The 19,917-nt window shown below is 47.8% G+C and overlaps 1 protein-coding gene across 1 annotated transcript in view; it reads left to right on the top strand.

Annotated features, from left to right (window-relative positions):
- The window catches only part of btk (Bruton agammaglobulinemia tyrosine kinase), a 183,525-nt gene that overhangs the window by 22,067 nt on the left and 141,541 nt on the right, over positions 1 to 19,917 (top strand). Inside the window, exon 2 of the mRNA XM_078546919.1 lies at positions 8,884 to 9,047. Coding sequence (XP_078403045.1) covers positions 8,922 to 9,047 — 126 coding nt within the window. The 5' untranslated portion in view covers positions 8,884 to 8,921. The remainder of the gene's footprint in view (positions 1 to 8,883; positions 9,048 to 19,917) is intronic.

The raw sequence follows: 19,917 nt of genomic DNA, 5'->3' as shown, positions 1-19,917 counted from the left end.
TAGAAAGTGTACATGAGGGACAGCATTAGGCTCGATGGTGATGCCCCTCATGGTCAAGGCTGGTGGTGAGAAGGGCCCTCCCCATCAGATCCTTCCTACATGTCCGGAGTCTCACCCCCTCCGCACATTGCCCCCATGGTGGCTGTGGTGGGGAAGAGACCGTTTTTCACCTACTTCTGGAAATTGTCTTTGCAAAGAAGGCCTAGAGCAAGATGCAGTGGTTTTTGCTGAGGTTCATCCTGAGCAGCTCCCTGATGCAGGACTCTATGTTCTATGGGCTGTTCTCAGGGACACACTCTGAGAGGAACACAGGCTGCAGCTGGAGGATCATCAACTCAGTGAAAGTCGCCCTTGCGTCTGCCCGAAACTTGCTGGTCTTCCAGTGCAAAGAGTTGTCCCCGACCGAGTGTTGCAGACTGGCACATTCCAAGGTTCAGGATTACATGCTGAGGGGTGCACTAACACTTGGGACTGCTGCTCAGGCTCAGTGGGGAAAGGTCGTTGTCTAAGGCCTTTCAGCTATAATGCACCGAGGGGTTGGTCACTGGCTAAAACCCCTCAGACTGTATGCCTGGCAAGGAATGTATATTATAAATATCAAGAGTATTGCAATTTTATTGAGGCACCTCAGAGTGGAATATGCTGAAAAGAGACAAGTTGTGTTTTATTGCATTTTTGTAATTTTCAAGTCGAAATGTTTTGTACGTTACCTTCAGGGAAGGGAGAGAGTCAGCACCTTCAGGGGAGAGGGAGTGAGAGTCAGCACCTTCAGGGGAGGAAGAGAGCACCTTCAGGAAAGGGAGAGAGAGAGTCAGCACCTTCAGGGGAGGAAGAGAGTCAGCACCTTCAGGAGAGGGAGAGAGAGAGTCAGCACCTTCAGGGGAGGGGGAGTGAGAGTTAGCACCTTCAGGGGAGGGGGAGTGAGAGTTAGCACCTTCAGGGGAGGAGGAGAGAGAGTCAACACCTTCAGGGGAGGAGGAGAGAGAGTCAGCACCTTCAGGGGAGGGGGAGAGAGAGTCAGCACCTTCAGGGGAGGAGGAAAGAGAGTCAGCACTTTCAGGGGAGGAGGAGAGAGAGTCAGCACCTTCAGGAGAGGGGGAGAGAGAGTCAGCACCTTCAGGAGAGTGGGAGTGAGAGTCAGCACCTTCTGGGGAGGGAGAGAGAGAGTCAGCACTTTCAGGGGAGGAGGAGAGAGAGTCAGCACCTTCAGGAGAGGGGGAGAGAGAGTCAGCACCTTCAGGGGAGGGGGAGTGAGAGTCAGCACCTTCAGGGGTGGGGGAGAGAGAGTCAGCACTTTCAGGGGAGGGGGAGTGAGAGTCAGCACCTTCTGGGGAGGGAGAGAGAGAGTCAGCACCTTCAGGGGAGGGGGAGAGAGAGTCAGCACCTTCTGGGGAGGGAGAGAGAGAGTCAGCACCTTCAGGGGAGGGGGAGTGAGAGTCAGCACCTTCAGGAGAGGGGGAGAGAGAGTCAGCACCTTCAGGGGAGGGGGAGTGAGAGTCAGCACCTTCAGGAGAGGGGGAGAGAGAGTCAGCACCTTCAGGGGAGGAGGAGAGAGAGTCAGCACCTTCAGGGGAGGGGGAGTGAGAGTCAGCACCTTCAGGGGAGGGGGAGTGAGAGTCAGCACCTTCAGGGATGGGGGAGAGAGAGTCAGCACTTTCAGGGGTGGGGGAGAGAGAATCAGCACCTTCAGGGGAGGGGGAGTGAGAGTCAGAACCTTCAGGGGAGGAGGAGAGAGAGTCAGCAACTTCAGGGGAGGGGGAGGGAGAGTCAGCACCTTCAGGGGTGGGGGAGAGAGAGTCAGCACCTTCAGGGGAGGAGGAGAGAGAGTCAGCAACTTCAGGGGAGGAGGAGAGAGAGTCAGCATCTTCAGGGGTGGGGGAGAGAGAGTCAGCACCTTCAGGGGAGGGGGAGAGAGAGTCAGCAACTTCAGGGGACGGGGAGGGAGAGTCAGCACTTTCAGGGGAGGGGGAGGGAGAGTCAGCACCTTCAGGGAAGGGGTAGAGAGAGACAGTACCTTCCCAGCTCATCAGTCTTGACCTAAAAAACCCACCTTGACCCCCCCTGTCCATGAAAAATACTGCCTATTTCCAAACTCCCATTAGCAATTCTTTGAATCTGTTGTCATGCCTTAAGTCCATCCCTGTCACCCCACCTCCTCCCCCACCCCGCCCCCCGCCAACCCTAAATTATCTTTTTGAACCTTTCTGTCCTCACCACTGTACATCAATGGTTGTAACTAAATCAGTCATAAATAATGTCCTCCATGACTGCCACCATGTTGCATATTCTCTTCTAGTCCTTCCTGACCTCACTGAACAACCAACCAAACCTCCTCCTACATCAGTCCCCCACTGTCCACTTCAATGGGCATTTAGAAACTGGAGGAGGCCATTCAGCCACTTGCCGCTGCTACACCAGTGAATTATGTCATGGCTATTCTGTATCTCAACACCATTTTCTAGTCCTCCATGTCCCTTTCACCAATTACCTAACAAAACCTAGCAAACTGCAACTTTAAAGTCCGATGGAGCAGTTGCATTCCCAGCCTTTTGGGGAAGAGGTTCAAGATTTATCTTTGTGTGTAGAATTACTTCTGGATTTCACTTCTAAATACTTGGCTCTAATTTTAAGATTATGGGCTGAATCCTCTACTCCCACTGGCAGTGGGCATCACGGCAGGCGTGAGTGGACAATACGGTGAGAAGACCAAAAATTGGTTTTACGGTGTCATGAAGCCAGTTTGTGATTATCCGCTCCACCCATCAGTGGCGGGCCATGTTTCCCACCACTACACGTCAAGAACCTAATTTCAATACTTAAGCATCTCATTATAAGCCCTGCTTGCGAATCATCCCCCCACGTCAAATTTACCACCCACTTCAGCGTGACTTCAGAACGGCGCGATTCATGACTGCCTTCAAAAGGTGTGCACCTGGAGAGCTGAACTTCGAGGGGAACTCAGAGGTGCACACAACCTCGTGCAGCGCTCGTGAGCATTGCCTGTAGGACATCAAGGATGAGGCACTGCACGTTTGGTGGGGGGGCACAGGCAAGTCTCTTTTTCCTGGCAGGGTTTCAGTGCGGTGCTGGGGCAAAGGCTCCCGTGCGGATGGGCCTGGGGTGGTTTGGGGGGTGGGGATGGCGAAAGGCAGCACAGACTAAAGGAAGTACGCAAGTACATGCCGGGGGTGTGGGGGAAGTTTGGGGGGTGGGGTAGTGAGGGAAGTGGCCACGCACTTGGAAAAGCTTGTCAAAAGTGAGCATCCTTCCGCGGCTGAGACGGTTCAAGCAGCAGCTTCATCGACACGCTTGGAGTTGGGCCTCTGAAGCTTTGCTGCTCACTCAAGCAATGCGAAAGCATGAAAGTACCACCAAATGCTCCAGAACTTTTCACCCCCGGTGAGCAGACTGCAAATTAATGTGCATTTTAGGGGCAGCAGAACAATTAGCCGACTGGGCAAGTTGTGAAATCCCCTTATGAAAGGTGGCCATGACGCAGTCACTGGTGGAGATGCTCAGAGCCCCTTGCAATGTCTTTACTAAGGTTTGGACCAGTTTCCCTCATGGTTCAAGCTAACAGCTCAGCATTGCAGTGCGGGCTAGGAGAATGCCTGAGCTGAGAGCCCAGCATGCAGTCCACTGGCTGAAGCTGCTGCCAATTGGTCAGGTGGAGTGGGGCACTACACACTGGCCATCCAAGTGGTGGCCAGCACTGTCTGGCGTGTGAGCGTGGGCCTGGAGACTAAACCAAGAGAGGTTTTTAGGACACCCATGCTAACCCATGTGACTCTCTCTTCAATCCTGCAGGAGGAGAACATCAGGATCATGGAGCCTGATGATTTAGCGATATGCCTCATGGCTTACAGGGAGCAGAGAAGAAGGAGAAGAGTGCAGCGGAGGTGCCTGGCTCAGCGAAAGGAGGAGCACCTCCCTCAAGATGAAGGGGCAGCAGGGCCTGCTGTGCACACAGCTGAAGATCCACAGAGACCCGTCGTTCTTTGATGCCTCACTAGACCCAGGGTCTATAGACAGTGCTTGTCACTCCTGTAGACGACTGAGAACCAGTGTTGCCAAAGACTGTGCATGTCTAAGGGACTGGACGGTTACATATGCAACCTGCTGCAGGATTTGATGCCATGGAGATTTGGAGGGCATCCACTGCCAGTAGCTGTGAAAGTGACTGCGGCGCTCAATTTTTATGCCAGTGGCTCCTTCCAGGTTTCCACAGGTGACCTGTTTGGGAACTTGCAAACCTCCATGCACTAGTGTATCCAGGAGGTCACAGACACCATCTTTGCGAAGAAACAGAACTTTGTGCATTTCGACCAGGATCAGGAAAGCCAGGAAGCAAGACCGCTGGGATTTTCAGGATCTCAGGTTTTCCACAGGGTGCCATCGACTGTGCCCACATGGTGCTTAGATCTCCGTGGCAACAAGTGGCCAACTATGTCAACCACAATGTGCAGCTGGTGCGCGACCACTACAAATGCATCCTGCAGGTCTGCACACGATTCCCAGGGACCATCCATGACTCCTGCATCCTCAGCAGGTCTCAGATCCCTGATATCTTCCAGGGTCCAGAGAAGCTGCAGAGATGGCTCCTCAGGGACAAGGGCTACCTGCTCAAGGTGTCCCGCCCCCATCTCACATTGACACTGATGGATGCCAGCATGTGCCTCAGCCATGGAGTGCAGCTCCTGCAGCAGTGCAGGACCAATGCCCTGGACTAGGATCTCCATGGTGGCTGCCATCCTACCAGTGTTGACCTCAGTGCGTTGCAATGCTGGCGCAATCACCTCAGCATAAAGGCAGATGGACTCCTCCATTGTGCCTTGCAACCTGAGGAATGCAGCAGACATCCCTTCCTGATGTTCCCGAGCTTGCCTTTGCAGCTTCAGCAACTGTGCCATGACCGAGTCCAGAGGCTCGTCATCTGACTTGGACTCAGCAATGTTCTGGTCTCCAGCAGTCTTCCGAGTGCCGACGTCCTGGGAAGACCCTGCTGTGGATCAGACAGTGTGATGTGCTCACTAAATTTTGATCCCGAGGCTACTCAAAAGCTAGGTCCCACCAAGGTGTGTGTCTCTGCGCTGGTGGAGGGTGTGGGTGAGCGCTGTGATGGGACTTCAAGGAGCGTGCCTTCAGATTTTTCTTCAGAGGTTTCTTTGGAGCTTGATTGGAGGCCCTTGGTCGTGGACTCCATTGGCTGTTTCCCAGATGTGCCTGTAAAAGCAAGGAGAGATAACTTGGTTGAGCACCGCCGACCTCACCATCAGCCCAGGACCGGTCTAGATCGTCGCTGGCCAGCTGGATGGTTCTATTTTCAAAGTCGGTGAGGACCTTGATGCCGGGAATTCCTCCACCGGTCTGTGACCTCTCCGTTTTGTGTGTGCCAGCTTGTCCTGCATGAATGCAGAAAGAGAGAACATGAGCAGGATGCCTACCAGGCCAGATGAGGATGCCTGGTATGTTTGGATGGTGATTGGTGCCATGGACAGGATGAGGACACGATCTGCAGGACAGATGAAGGTGTGTGTGAGAGAGTGAGTGATGATGTCCCTTGAACTGGCCGTTAGTGAGATCCTTGTGGATGTGCACTGCGTGTGTGAGTTGAGAGTGATGAGAAGAGTGACTTACTCTGGTGGGATGGAGAAGATCATTCATCCTCTTTCAGCACTGGATGGCTGTCCTCTTTTGCAGGGCGTTGGCCCTGACCACTGCTGCCACTGCCTCCTGTGCTGGATTTTTCACCTTGCTTGCTGGTCTTTGCCCAGAGCGGGGTTAGAGGACTTCATGGTGGGCCTCCACTCCATCCAGTAGGCACTCGAGCGGGGTGTCACTAAATCTGGGGGCACATTGTTTCCTCCCATGGAAGCCATAACTTCCCAGCAGCTTCCGAACCCTTAGAGAGTTCTCGCTCTGCGCAGGGGCATCCTTTAAATATGGCACCTAGATTTCTGAAGGTGATGGCGGGGCGGGCGAATCAGAGGCCGACCTGCCAGTGATTGGGTGTGTTTCCTGCGAATGCATTATTAATGAGACAGGATGAGCCGGTAGGGGACGATGCAGCGCTAAAACCCACCATTGCGGCCAGCAGGTAAAATAACTTTTTTCACCCCCACTATTGCACTTAGTGCAAATGTGGGCTGATTCCGCCCTTTGCCTCCTTGTATTCTTCCACCATTCCTCCTACCTGACCTATGAAAGTCTTTTTTACCATGTCACATTCCACTTTTATCCGGAATTGTAGTGAGACAATGGCCTTTCTTTCCATCCCTCCAACATTACATCCAGAATGTCACATGGGTCTGTTCTGGTCTCCTTCTGTTGCTTATCCACAGCTGCCCTTTGGTACTAGAACCTACAGACATGAGGTCAGTTTCAATATGTATACTGTTGTACAGTTCTCTCTCTCTCTCCATCAATTCTCTACCCCTCCACTGGGATATTGAGTCTTGGATGAGCCACCTCTTGCTCAACTAAACACTGGGCAGATCAAAACCATTGACTTAAGCACTGATTTCAAATCCGTATCCTGTCCATCCATTCCATACCTTTCCCTGACCACTGCATCAGGCAGAACTAGATAGTTTGCAACCCTGGTGTCATATCTGAACCTGAGATGAGCTTCCAATCTAACATCCGCTATATCATTGATAGACTACCCACTTCTAGATATGTAATATCATCAGTGTCCACCACTGCCTCAGCTCATCTGCTGCTGAAACCCTCACCCACACTGCAGACTCAATTATTCCAGTGCTGTCTGGGATAGTCTCCCACTCTCTACCATCCGTAAGCATCAGTGCACCCAAAACTCTGCTGCTAGCATCCTAACACATACCAAGTCCTGTTCATGCATGACCCCAATCCCTGCTGACTTACACTGGCTTGACTTCTTTAAGTTGCTCACTTCATGTTTCAATCCCTCCACGGACTTGCCCCTCCCCTCTGTTGCCTCATCCATCCCTACAATACCTCACAACTCTCATGTCTCTAAATCTTCCTTGTTATGCATTCTCCCCTAGCTTCACACCACCACTGATGGTCATGCTTTCAGCCATCACTCTCTGGAATTCCTTCCCTAAACCTCTTCACCTCCCCCTTCACCTTTCAGATGCTCCTTAAGGCCTAGGTTTCAGACCTAGCTTGTGGTCTCTGAATATTTCCTTCTTTAACTTGGTGTCCATTTTTCTTTATAAAAGGTCCCACATAAAAAATGTGAGTTGTTCTTTTGCTTCATGAAGTAGGCCAGGCAAAATGTGCGGAGAGAGAAGCAGAAATAATGTTTCAAGTCAAATATGACTCTTCTTCAGGACTGTCATATTGGACTTGAAATGTTAACTCTGTTTCTCTCTCCACAGATGCTGCCAATCCTGCTGAGTTTTTCTGGCACTTTCTGCTTTTATTTCAGATTTCCACATCTGCAGTATTTTTCTTTTATTGTTATTTTGGCTGTTTTTTCCCTTGGCTACCATTCTATCTGATATCATCAATAGTTCTTTTCCTAAGACAGTGTCTCTTACCTTCAGGGCCACCCATAACTCCCCTTCCTCAAAAAACACATCCATGGCTTTTCCAGCCTCACTATTTACTGCCAACCTCACTTTCCTCTCCAAGTTCCTTACAATCTCGAAGTTCCATGGCATCTTTCGCAAAGTCCCTTCCTTCAATCCCTCCAGCTGAGCTTCTGTACTTCTTAAAAAACTAAAACAATCTTCACCATGACATTCGCTGTGACTGGGACCATGATGTGTGTTCTCCTTGTCCTCTCAGCAACTGTTGACTTGGTTGCCACACCATTCTTCTCCAGCTCCTATCCTCTATTGTCTAGCTCTGTTAATCACCCTCACTTGGTTCCACTCTTGCCTATCTAATCGTGGCCAGAGCATCTCCAGCAGTGGAGCTCCTGCCACCCTGACTTCATCATATTGGCAATCCCTCAAGGATCTATCCCTGGCAACTGCTGTTCTTTATCTACATGCTTCTCCTTTATGATGCCACCGTCAGATGTGGGGCCAAGCTCTGAACATGCTCCACTGACACCCAGGTCTATCTCTCCATCACCTTTCTCAAGTGCTCCACTGCCTTTGTGCTGTCAACTTGTTTGGATGAGTGTTCACCTCCATCAACTTTGGCCCATGCCACAAACTCTGCTTCATCCCCCTGCCCAGCTTCTCCTCCAAGCTGCACAATCACAGCATCCCAGTTGACCCCATGTCCCCAACTTCAGCCCCCATATCTTTATTATCACAACAAAATCCAGGGAAAACCCATCTTTATTGGGCTGAAGATCCTGTATTTCCAATGTGTGCCATGATTTCCCCAGATGCAGTAGAACTGAGGCCAATTTGAAATCCTGTCCCCATCAATTACAATGGAGCCATTCTAAGTCACAACATGACCCTACCCAGTGATTAAAGCAAGGCTGTAATTGGGGAATCTTTGAGGTCAATTTGAAAAGACAGCCCTGACATCTGGAGTGGAGCCTCTTTAAGACTCTGCCCCTAATGGCATCGCAGAACTAGCCTCAAACATGGGGAGACTCTATTCAAGAGTGAGCATACTAGTGGGAATGTTGAGGCATTGGTAATTTATGGACTGTGGGAGGAGATTAAATGAGTGGGTAATGTTCATGACGGGGGAGAGCGTAAATGGATTGTGGAAGGGGATTAAAAGGGTGGGTGGAGTCTATGATAGGGCAGAGTGTACATGGACTGTGTGGGGGAGGTGGTTAAATTTGTGGGTAGGGTCTATGGTAGGGATGTGTGTACATGGGTTGAGTGACGATAGACATTGATGGACTAGTTGCCCTGTGTCTACCTGGTTGCCAGTGTCCTTTGATTGCTGGGTGAAGACATGTTGTCTGTTTCCCTCTGACAGGATTTCTCAGCGGTTATCTGCCCCCATCAGACGGACTCATGGAGGAGGTGTTCATTAAAAGATCACAGCAGAAGAAAAAGACCTCACCACTCAACTATAAGGAGAGATTATTTATCCTGACTGACTCCAAAATCTCCTACTATGAATATGACAGTGAGCGAACGGTAAGTGTGTGTTTTTAAAAGTTTCTCACTTGGCCCAAGCGCGGGTATTAAACAACAGCAATGCTCCTAACCAGAGGAATGTGACGTTAAACAGTTGTCTTGACCCATATTTTCAGCTCAGCCTCTCTTAGAGGATAACAACAATTAATTTCCCTTTGCTGTCTTCCCAGTTCCCTCTCCCCCTCCCCAGTAGATACTAAGGGGCCAGATTTTCACCATGGAGTCGGGTAATCTCCCAATTCAGCAGACCCGTCTCAAGGAAACAACCCCTGCACGTACGATTTTTGCTGGAGGGGTTGGGGGCAGGAAGGTGGGGAATAAAGTTGGGGCCAATGCTTCAGGAGGCAGTTCATAGGCGGCGAGTGCCGGGACGGCCTGTTTAGAAAGCCCATCTCAGTTCTCTGAGACTTCTGTCCAGTTATATAAAAGGTTGTTAGGCCCTCTAGCCCTCACCCCTCACACCCTCACCCACTCTCCATGTCACCCATAACTCTCACCCGCCCCATGCTGCTTCACCGATGCCCCTTTAAGACCCCCATGCCAACATCCATGTCCCCTAACAAGCCCCCTCCACCACCACCAGCAGTCCCACTCCCTCATCCCCATGTTGCCTCCATGCCTCCCATACACCCCATGCCACTTCCATAGCCATTCACCCAGTATCCATCACAGAAACATAGAAAATAGGAGCAGGAGTAGGCCATTCGGCCCTTCGAACCTGCTCCGCCATTCATTATGATCACGACTGATCAACCAACTCAATAGCCTGCTCCTGCTTTCTCCCCATATCCTTTGATCCCTTTCGCCCCGAGAGCTATATCTAAGTCCTTCTTGAAAATATACAATGTTTTGATCTCAACTACTTTCTGTGGTAGCGAATTCCACAGGCTCACCACTCTCTGGGTGAAGAAATTTCTCCTCATCACAGTCCTAAATGGTCTACCCTGTATCCTCAGACTGTGACCCCTGGTTCTGGACTCCCCCACCGTCGGGAACATCCTTCCTGCATCTACCCTATATAGTCATGTTAGAATTTTGTAGGTTCCTATGAGATCCCCCCCATATTTTTCTGAACTCCAGTGAATATAATCCTAACCGACTCAATCTCTCCTCATATATCAGTCCCGCCATCCGAGGAATCAGTCTGGTAAACCTTCGCTGCACTCCTTCTATAGCAAGAACATCCTTCCTCAGATAAGGAGACCAAACTGCACACAATATTTCAGATGTGGTCTCACTAAGGCCCTGTACAATTGCAGCAAAATATCCCTGCTCCTGTACTTGAATCCTCTGGCTATGAAGGCTAACATACCATTTGCCTTCTTTACCGCCTGCTGCACCCGCATGCCTACCTTCAGCGACTGGGGTACGAGGACACCATCATGGGCTACCTCATGTAGAGATGAAAAAAATGAACTTCTATCATCTAAGCGAGCTCTCACTCATATACACTTGGTACTGAAAACAACGCTTACTCATGAACCCCAATCAAAACTTAATCCCCTTGTGGTTCATTTGTTGTAAATCAAACTATTCAGTAACCTCATCAAAGACAGCGAATCCAAAGACAGCTGCAGCCTTTTTTTTCATCTTTAAAGGGCTGGGGATTTAAACCACTTCAGATCAGGAAACTTGAACAGATCTTATCCCCCCCAGTCAAGTGCATTTATGCTCCCTCCATAAATTTGTGACTCCCACACTGTGGGTAAAAGCCCTTCGAACAGTGAAAATGGCATCTGTTTGAATGCAGCACTGAGTTCGAATGACCCTGTTGAGTACGGGTTTCCCACCTTGTGATTCTGAGGTGAGGGAAGGGTCATTGAGTATTTTTAAGGCAGAGGTGGTTAGACGCTTGACTAACAAGTGATTCAAAGGTTATCGGGGGTAGGCGGAATGTGGATTTGAAGCCACAATCAGATCAACCATGATCTTATTGAATGACGGGGCAGGCTCAGGGGCTGAATGGACTACTGCTCCTAATTGGTATGTTCCTGTTCTTGCCTCGCCCCTTTCCCCGCCAGCAAAAATGGCATCTGCCGGAAATGGCTGTGGGATTCTGCATCCAGGTCCCGCCTGCCATTTTTAAAGCCTCCAAGGTCAGCCCAACTCCCACTGGGGCATCAGCTGTGTGGCTCCATCCTATGTTCCCTCCAGTACCCCCCCGGTGGACATCTTTTGTTGGGTGATTTTTGAACAATGATGGCAGGGCAGGTGATGTGTTTCAACTGTAGCATGTGGGAGCTGGTGGACATCAGTGTGATCCACGGCAACCACATCTGCAGTAAGTGCCTGTGGCTTGGGGAACTTTGGTTCTGAGCTGATAAGCTGCAGTCTGAGCCACAGCATTCCGATGCATCAGGGAGGGGGAAAGTTACCTGGACACTTTGTTCCAGGAGGCAGTAAGGTGATTTTGATTTAGTCCGTGGTCAGGGACACAAGGGTGTGACTGTGAGTGAGGCTGGGTAGAGGATCAAAAAGGTAGCATTGGAAGAGCATTGCAATTGTCCAAAAGGATCAAGGTCCTTGCAGCTGTGTGGGTACGAACAGGGACTGCAGGGAGGATGAGCAAACTGACCATAGCATCATAGTATGGGGCCATTCAAGTGGGGGAAAGTAAAAAAGTTGTAGTGGGGACAGTGTAGTTAGGGAGGTACATCCACTTATCTGCAGCCAAGAGTGGGAGTCCCAAAAGCTTTGTTGTCTGCCCAGTGCCAGGATTCACCTCATCTATTCATGGCTGGAGAGGAAATTGGAGTAGGAGGGGAAGGATCCAGGTTTTGTGGCCCACTTGGATACCAAAGACATAAGTAGGAATAAGAAAGATGTTCTGCTAAGGAAGTATGAGCAGCTAGGGCCTAAATTAAGAAGCAGAACCTCAAAGGTAATAATCTCTAGATCACTACTGGAGCCACGAGCAAATTGGCTTGGGTAAATCAGATTAGAGAGTTAAATGCGTGGCTCAAAGACTGATGTGGGAAAAATCGATTTCAATTCATGGGACATTGGCACCAGTACTAGGGAAAGTGGGACGGTCTTCACCTGAACCGTACTGGGACCAGTGTTCTGGTGAGCTGTATAACTGAGGCAGTTATTTACTTACTTAGAATTAATTCCTCCGGCCCCGTGCAGGTCAATGGGCAGCAAGACTCCATGAATGGCCCTGATCCATCACAATCTCTTTCACTTCAGCCCAGGTGATGTTCCACTCTTGAAAGTCCCCCTTAAATGTACTTTGCCAGGTCTTCTTCCTCCGTCTGGTGGTGTCCATTCTACTACCACTCTGGTGGGGCGTACATCTAGGAGGTGAAACATGTATCCTGCCAGCCTCAGTCACCTCTCTGCCACAATGTCCCACAGGCACCTCTGACCAGTTCTCAGTAGTCCTACTTCATTAATGATGCTGTCTCTCCAAGTCATGCCCAGAGGGTTTTAAAGTAAATAATGGAGTGGAGGGAAGGGGGGTGGGGTTGGTGGGGGGTTGCTTGGGGAGGGTTCACTTGAGAGAAATTTGGAAAGCTAAAGAGAAAGGACACAGCAATAATGCAGGGTAATGATAATGTTAACCAGAGTGTGACAGGAAAAGACAGAATGTAGAAATATAAGAGTGCACCAAAAAATCAGGTCAGAGCAGGGAAAAATTATAAAAAGACAGAATTAAAGGCTCTTTACCTGAATGACGGATGAATTGATGACACAAATAAAAATAAATGAGTATGATATGATGCCCATTACAGATGTATGGTTGCAAAGTGACCACAGCTGGGAATATGAATATTCAAGGGTATTTGACATTTTAGAAGGACAAGAAGAAATAAAAGGGGGTGGGGTAGCTCTGTTATTAAAGGATAAGAACAGTACAGTAGTGAGGAATGATATTGGTTTGGAGGATCAAAATGTAGAATAATAGTTTTTAGAGAAAGTTTGGGTGGAGATAAGAAATAGCAAAGGTAAGAAGTCACTAGTGGGAGTGGTTAATAAGCCACCCTGATAATAACTACACGAGGACAGAATATAAATCAAAAAAATAATGGGAGCCAAGGTAGACGCGTTCATGTCGCGGCCCTGTTTCAACCAATTCTACCACCACCACGCACAGCAAGTAGTGTATGCAACATTTTCGTACCGCTGATTTGATCAAGTACCAACATCATGCCTGAAGACGGAAGTCGTCGATGTCAGAAACACGGGTCTTTTTCAAGACCGGCATTGACTGTTATATCTGCGAACATTGAAGGGTTCTCTGTAGCTAAACAAAACATCCTCGCTACATTATGCAATGAGTTGCAGTGTGATGTCCTCTGCCTGCAGAAGACACATAGAGGAAGTGAGAACAACTGCCCAAAAATACCAGGAATGTTCCTGGTTATTGAAAGACCTCATCGACAATATGGTGGTGCTGTATTTGTTAGAGCTAGTTCAGTTGTAGAAGCAACTTCTAAAACAGAGGAGGACAACATCGAAATTCTAACTGTAGAGCTGAGCAAAGTAGTAGTGACCTCAGTGTACAAGCCACCCGGCACAGATTTCAGCTTCTCTAACCCTGTACCCAACCTGCACAGTAAACCACAGATCATCATTGGAGACTTTAATAGCCACAGTACCTAATGGGGGTACAAGGAGTCTAACAACGATGGAGAAGCAGTCGAAGAATGGATGGACGCTAACCAGCTTAGTCTCATACACGATCCTAAATTGCCAGCCTCCTTCCACAGTGCCTGCTGGAAGTGTAGTTATAACCCAGATCTTGCCATTGTCAGCAACAACATTGCTGGCTTCTGCAAGAAGCTTGTCACAGACCCAATACCACAGACACAACACCGTCCTATTGGTATCCAGGTAAATGCAGCAGTGTTACCAACCGTTGTACCATTCAAAAGGCGCTTCAACTTCAAGAAGGCTGATTGGAACGGGTTCACACGAGCGCTTGACCACAAGGTTAAACGCATTAAACCACTACCTGAGCACTACAACCTGTTTGCAAAAGCTGTCCCGAAAACAGCCAGAAGGAAGATCCCCCGAGGTTGTAGAGCACACTACATCTCTGGTCTCACCAAGGAGAATGCTGAAGTCTACAGGGAGTATGTCTCAATGTTTGAATCTGACCCCTTCTCAGAGGAAACAATATCTACCGGTGAGAGGGTGATGTTAAGTATCTCTCAAGAGCGTCAAAACACCTGGAACACCTTGATAGAGACAACAGATCTTACAAAAAACAGCAAGAAGGCATGGTCTCTCATACACAAACTTGGAGGTGATCCCAAGAAAGCTGCCCAACATCCAAATGTGTCTGCTAACCAAGTTGCACACCAGTTGCTCCTAAATGGAAAAATCAGCAAGAAACAACGAAAAGCACAACTAGATAGGAAGAGGTACAGTGATGACCCTGGCTTCACTGGACCATTCACCATGGAAGAGCTGGAAACTGGTACATCTAGTCTAAAACACGGGAAAGCAATTGGTCTTGACAACATAGCAACGGAGCAGATAAAGCATTTTGGACAGCAAGCAAAAAAAATGGCTCCTACAATTGTTCAACCACTGCCTGGCAACACACAAGCTACCTAATATTTGGCAGAAGGCACATGCAATAGCACTATTAAAGCCCAGAAAAGATCCCTCAGATCCTAAGAGTTTTCGGCCAATTTCACTGCTTTGCCACACCAATAAGCTGTTTGAACGCCTGTTACTCAATAGGATAGCACCAACTGTAGATGAGAAGGTCATTCCAGAGCAAGCAGGTTTCTGCCCCGGCAGATCAACAACAAGCCAACTGCTCAACCTCACACAACATATCGAAGATGGTTTTGAGCAAGGGATGGTAACAGGTGCTGTTTTTGTAGTCCTGTCAGCAGCATACGATACAGTGAACCATAGACGTCTCCTCTGCAAGATCCTAGAGATGACAAAAGATAGTCACTTAACAGCTGTTAGAAAGCATGCTTCAGAATCGCCGGTTCTATGTTGAACTAGGTGGGAAGCGCAGCAGGTGGCGTATTCAGAAGAATGGTCTTCCTCAGGGAAGCGTGCTTGCACCGCTGTTTGTACAACATTTACACAAATGACCAACCTATAGACGGTGTCACACGCCGTTTTATATATGCTGATGACTTATGTGTCACTGCCCAAAGCACTGATTTTAACACCGTGGAGAAAACGCTTTCTGAGGCCTTGGAGGGACTAACATCCTACTATGAAGAAAACCACCTTCGTGCAAACCCATCAAAGATGCAAGTTTGTGCATTCCACCTCAGAAACCGTGAAGCCGAACGCTAGCTTAAAGTTACCTGGTGTGGAGCAACACTGACGCATTGCGAGCACCCTATCTACTTAGGAGTCACCCTTGACAGATGCCTCACCTTCAAGAACCACATCGAAAAGACAAAGGCAAAAGTGAGCGCACGAAATAACATCCTGAATAAGCTCACTAACACAAAATGGGGAGCAAGCTCGAAAACATTGCGAACCAGTGCACTTGCTCTTTGCTATTCCACTGCCGAATACGCCTGCCCTGCATGGGAAAGATCTACTCATGCTAAGAAGATGGATGCTGTTCTGAATGCAAGCTGCCGACTTATCACAGGTTGTTTAAAACCAACAAACACCATCAGCCTATATATCCTGGCAGGTATCGCTCCCCCTGATATAAGAAGAACGGTAGTCAGCAAGAAAGAGTGACTCTGTCAAACATCAGATGAGAGGCACCCTCTACATGGTCATACACCTACACCCAGCTGTCTAAAGTCAAGGAAGAGCTTCATGAACAGTGTTGTTCCATTACAATCAACCCCATCTGAAGCCCGCATCGCCTTGTGGAAAGACCGGCTCGCCAGTCTCGAACAACCCCCAGCGATGGAAATTCTACCGATGAAAGCCTTCCCCCAGGAGCTAATTGCAACTGGGCAACCTGGAAGTGCCTTAACAGACTTAGGACCGGTGTAGGTCGTTCAAAGGTGTCACTAAACAAATGGGGATATACAACCAGCCCGACAACTTGTGAATGTGGAACTGATCCACAGACTATGCAATGCCTATCGCTAGAGGAACCCTGCACTGTTGCAGATCTTGCCGAATTCAACAACAAGGCACAAAAATATGTCCAGTTCTGGCTGGGCCAAGTATAGACTGTCCGTGGACACGATAAAAAAAAAAATGGGGGCTTGTAAGAAAGGTACTGCAATGATTGTGGGAGAGTTTAATCTTCATATAGATTGGATAAATCAAATTGGCAAAGGTAGCCTGGAGGATGAGTTCATAGAGTGTATTTAGAATGGTTTCTTAGAACAAGATGTTATGGAACCAACCAGAGAATAGGCTATTTTAGAGCTGGTAACCTGTAATGAGACAGGATTAATTAATGATCTTATAGTGAAGGATCCTCTTAGTAAGTCCGATCGTAGCATGATGGAATTTCACATTCAGGTTAAGGGTGAGAAATGTGGGTCTGAAACTAAGGTCTTAAACTTAAATAAAGGCAATTATAAGGGTATGAAGACAGAATTTGCTAACATAGAATGGGAGAAAAAGGTTAAAAGGGAAGGCAATAGAGGAGTGACAGACATTTAAAGAGATGTCTCATAATCTTTACAGCCAGGGTGCTTGAGAAAAGCAGTGGGGCCATTTACAGAGAGAGCACTTGTGAAAAGCAGTGGGGCCATTTACAGAGAGAGCACTTGAGAAAAGCAGTGGGGTCATTTACAGGGAGAGCACCTGTGAAAAGCAGTGGGGTCATTTACAGAGAGAGCGCTTGTGAAAAGCAATGGGGCCATATACAGAGAGAGCACTTGAGAAAAGCAGTGGGGTCATTTACAGGGAGAGCGCTTGTGAAAAGCAACAGGGCCATTTACAGAGAGAGCACTTGTGAAAAGCAGTGGGGCCATTTATAGAGAGAGTGCTTGTGAAAAGCAGCGGGGCCATTTACAGAGAGAGCACTTGTGAAAAGCAGTGGGGCCATTTATAGAGAGAGAGTATGAGAGGAGCAGCGAGACCATTAACAGTGAGAGAGTAAGAGGGTTGTGGCCTTTAACAATGAGAGAGTGCGAGAAGAGAAAGAGACCATTAAATACCGTGAGAGGGAAAAGAGTGCGGAAAGCAGCTGATTGGTGAGTAGGATTGCTGAGTATTTCTAGTCTTCAAAGTAAAACTAAGGTCTTTAGCTTGTTAAATATATGATCGATACTGGTGTGTATAAAAAATAATTAGAATAAAGTGTAAAGAGCCGGGATTCTAGAGTAATTAAGTAATAATTTGAATAAATACAATAGTTATGGCAGGGCGGGTGATGTGTTGCTGCTGCAACATGTGGTGCATGTGACATCAAGGTGATCCAGAACGAACACATCTATACCAAGTGTTTGCAGCTTGAGGAACTTTGGATCCAAGTTTAGGAGCTGGAATATGAGCTGCAGACATTGTGCCATATCAGGGAGGGGGAAAGTTACCTGGACAATTTGCTCCAGGAGGCAGTCACCCCCCACCAGATTAGGTCATTCAAATTTGGTCTGTGATCAGGGACAAGAGGGTGCGACTGCAGGTGAAATAGGTATGGAGGGGCCCAGGGGATAGCGTTTGAGGAGGCTCGGCCCCTGCAACTGTCCAACAGTTACAAGGTTCTTGCAAGCTGTGTGGGCGAGAGCGGGGACTGCAAGGAGGATGAGTGAACTGACCACGGCACTGTGGTACAGGGAGCCATTCAAGTGGGGGGAGGAAACAAGAATGTAGTAATGGTAGTGGACAGTATAATTAGGGGAATAGATACTGTTCTCTGCAGCTGTGAGTGTGAGCCCCGAAGGCTGTGTTGCCTGCCCAATGCCAGGCTTAAGGACATCTCTTCAGGGCTGGAGAAGAACTTGGAGTGGGAGGGAAGGGATCCAGTTGTCGGTTGTCCACATTGGTACCAACGACATTGATAGGACTAGAAAGGAGGTTCTGCTGAAAGAATTTGAACAGTTAGGAGCTAAATTAGAAAGCAGAACATCAAAGGTGATAATCTTGGGATTACTTCCTGAGCACATGGCAAACTGGCATGTGAAAGGAATGGGTTTCAGTTCATGCGACACTGGCATCAGTACTGGGGTCGAAGGGAGCTGTTCCGGTGGGACGGGCTTCACTTGAACCGCGCTGGGACCAGTGTCCTGGTGAACCAAATAACTGGGGCTGTAGAGAGGGGCAGGGTTCTGGAAAGGGGATATGTAGGCTTACAAAGCAAAAGGATATGGCAACCTTGCAGGGCAGCTATTTAGGTAATGATACCCAGAGTGTGACAGGAAGGGACAAAGTGTACAAACATAAAAAAACAGCAGCAAATAAGTCAAAGGGGGAAAAAATGGTAAAAATGCAAAATTAATGGCTCTTTAATTAAATGCGCATAGTATTCGGAACAAAATAAATGAATTAAGGGCACAAATAGAGGTTGATGGGTGTGATTTTATAGCCATTATGCAGATGTGTTTACAAGGAGATCAAAGCTGGGAACTAAATATTCAGGGGTATGTGACTTGTCGAAAGGACAGACAGGAAGGAAAGGGTGGTGGGGTAGCTTTGTTACCATGAGATGTAATAAGTATGATAGCAAGAAAGGATCTTGGATCGGAAGATGTAGAATCCATTTGGGTGGAGGTAAGAAATAACAAGGGGAATAAGACACTGGTGAGAGTAGTCTATAGGCCCCCGAACAGTAGCTATACTGTAAGACAGAGAATAAATCAGGAGATAATGAGGGCATATAAAAAAGGCAGTAGATTAATCATGGGTGACTTTAATCTTCATGTAGATAGGGAAAATCAAATTGGCAGAGGTAGCCACGAGCAAGAATTCATAGAGTGTATTTGGGACAGTTTCCTAGAACAATATGTTGTGGATTCAACCAGGGATCAGGCTATTTTGGATCTGGTAATGTGTAATGAGGCAGGTTTAATAAATGGTCTCAGAGTAAAAGATGCCCAAGGAAGCAGTCACCATAACATGGTAGAATTTAGCATTCAGTTTGAGAATGAGAAACTTGGGTCGGAAACAACTGTGCTAAACTTAAATAAGGATAATTACAAAGGAATGAGGGCAGAGTTGGCTAGAGTGGACTGGGATAGGATCTTAGCAGGAAAAATGGTTGATGAACAATGGCAGACGTTTAAGAAAATAGTTCATGACTCACAACAAAGATATATCCCAGTGAGGAAGAAGGATTCAAGAAAGGGGATAAACCAGCCATGGTTAACTAAGGACGTTAAGGACAGCATCAAATTAAAAGAAAAGACATGCAATGTGGCAAAGTTTAGTGGTAAGCTAGAGGATTGGGAAAGTTTTGAAAACCAACAAAAGATGACCAAAAAAATAATGAGGGAGAAAATAAACTTTGAGGGTAAACTAGCAAGTAATATAAAAATGGACAGTAAGAACTTCTTTAAATATATAAAAAGGAAGAGAGAGACCAAAGTGAAAATAGGCCCCTTACAGAATGAGGCTGGGGAAATAATAATGGGGAACCAGGAAATGGCAGAGGAGTTGAATAAATACTTTGCTTCAGTCTTCACTGTAGAAGACACTAATAACATTCCAATATTAAATAATCAAGGGGCAAAAGAGGGGGAAGAAATAAATACAATAACTGTCAGTAGAGAAAAAGTACTAGGGAAACTAATGGGGCTAAAGGCTGATAAGTCCCCTGGACCTGATGGGTTGCATCCTAGGATATTAAAGGAAGTAACTACAGAGATAGTAGATGCACTGGTAGTAATCTTCCAAGAATCCTTAGATTCTGGAAAAGTCCCAGAGGATTGGAAAACTGCCAATGTATCACCCTTATTCAAAAAGGGAGGGAGACATAAAACAGGTAGCTGTAGACCAGTTAGCTTACATCTGTCATTGGGAAAATGTT

This window comes from Cetorhinus maximus, chromosome 8 (assembly GCF_964194155.1).
Source record: "Cetorhinus maximus chromosome 8, sCetMax3.hap1.1, whole genome shotgun sequence".
Classification (NCBI taxonomy): domain Eukaryota; kingdom Metazoa; phylum Chordata; class Chondrichthyes; order Lamniformes; family Cetorhinidae; genus Cetorhinus; species Cetorhinus maximus.
This window is presented reverse-complemented; position numbering and strand designations above follow the sequence as displayed.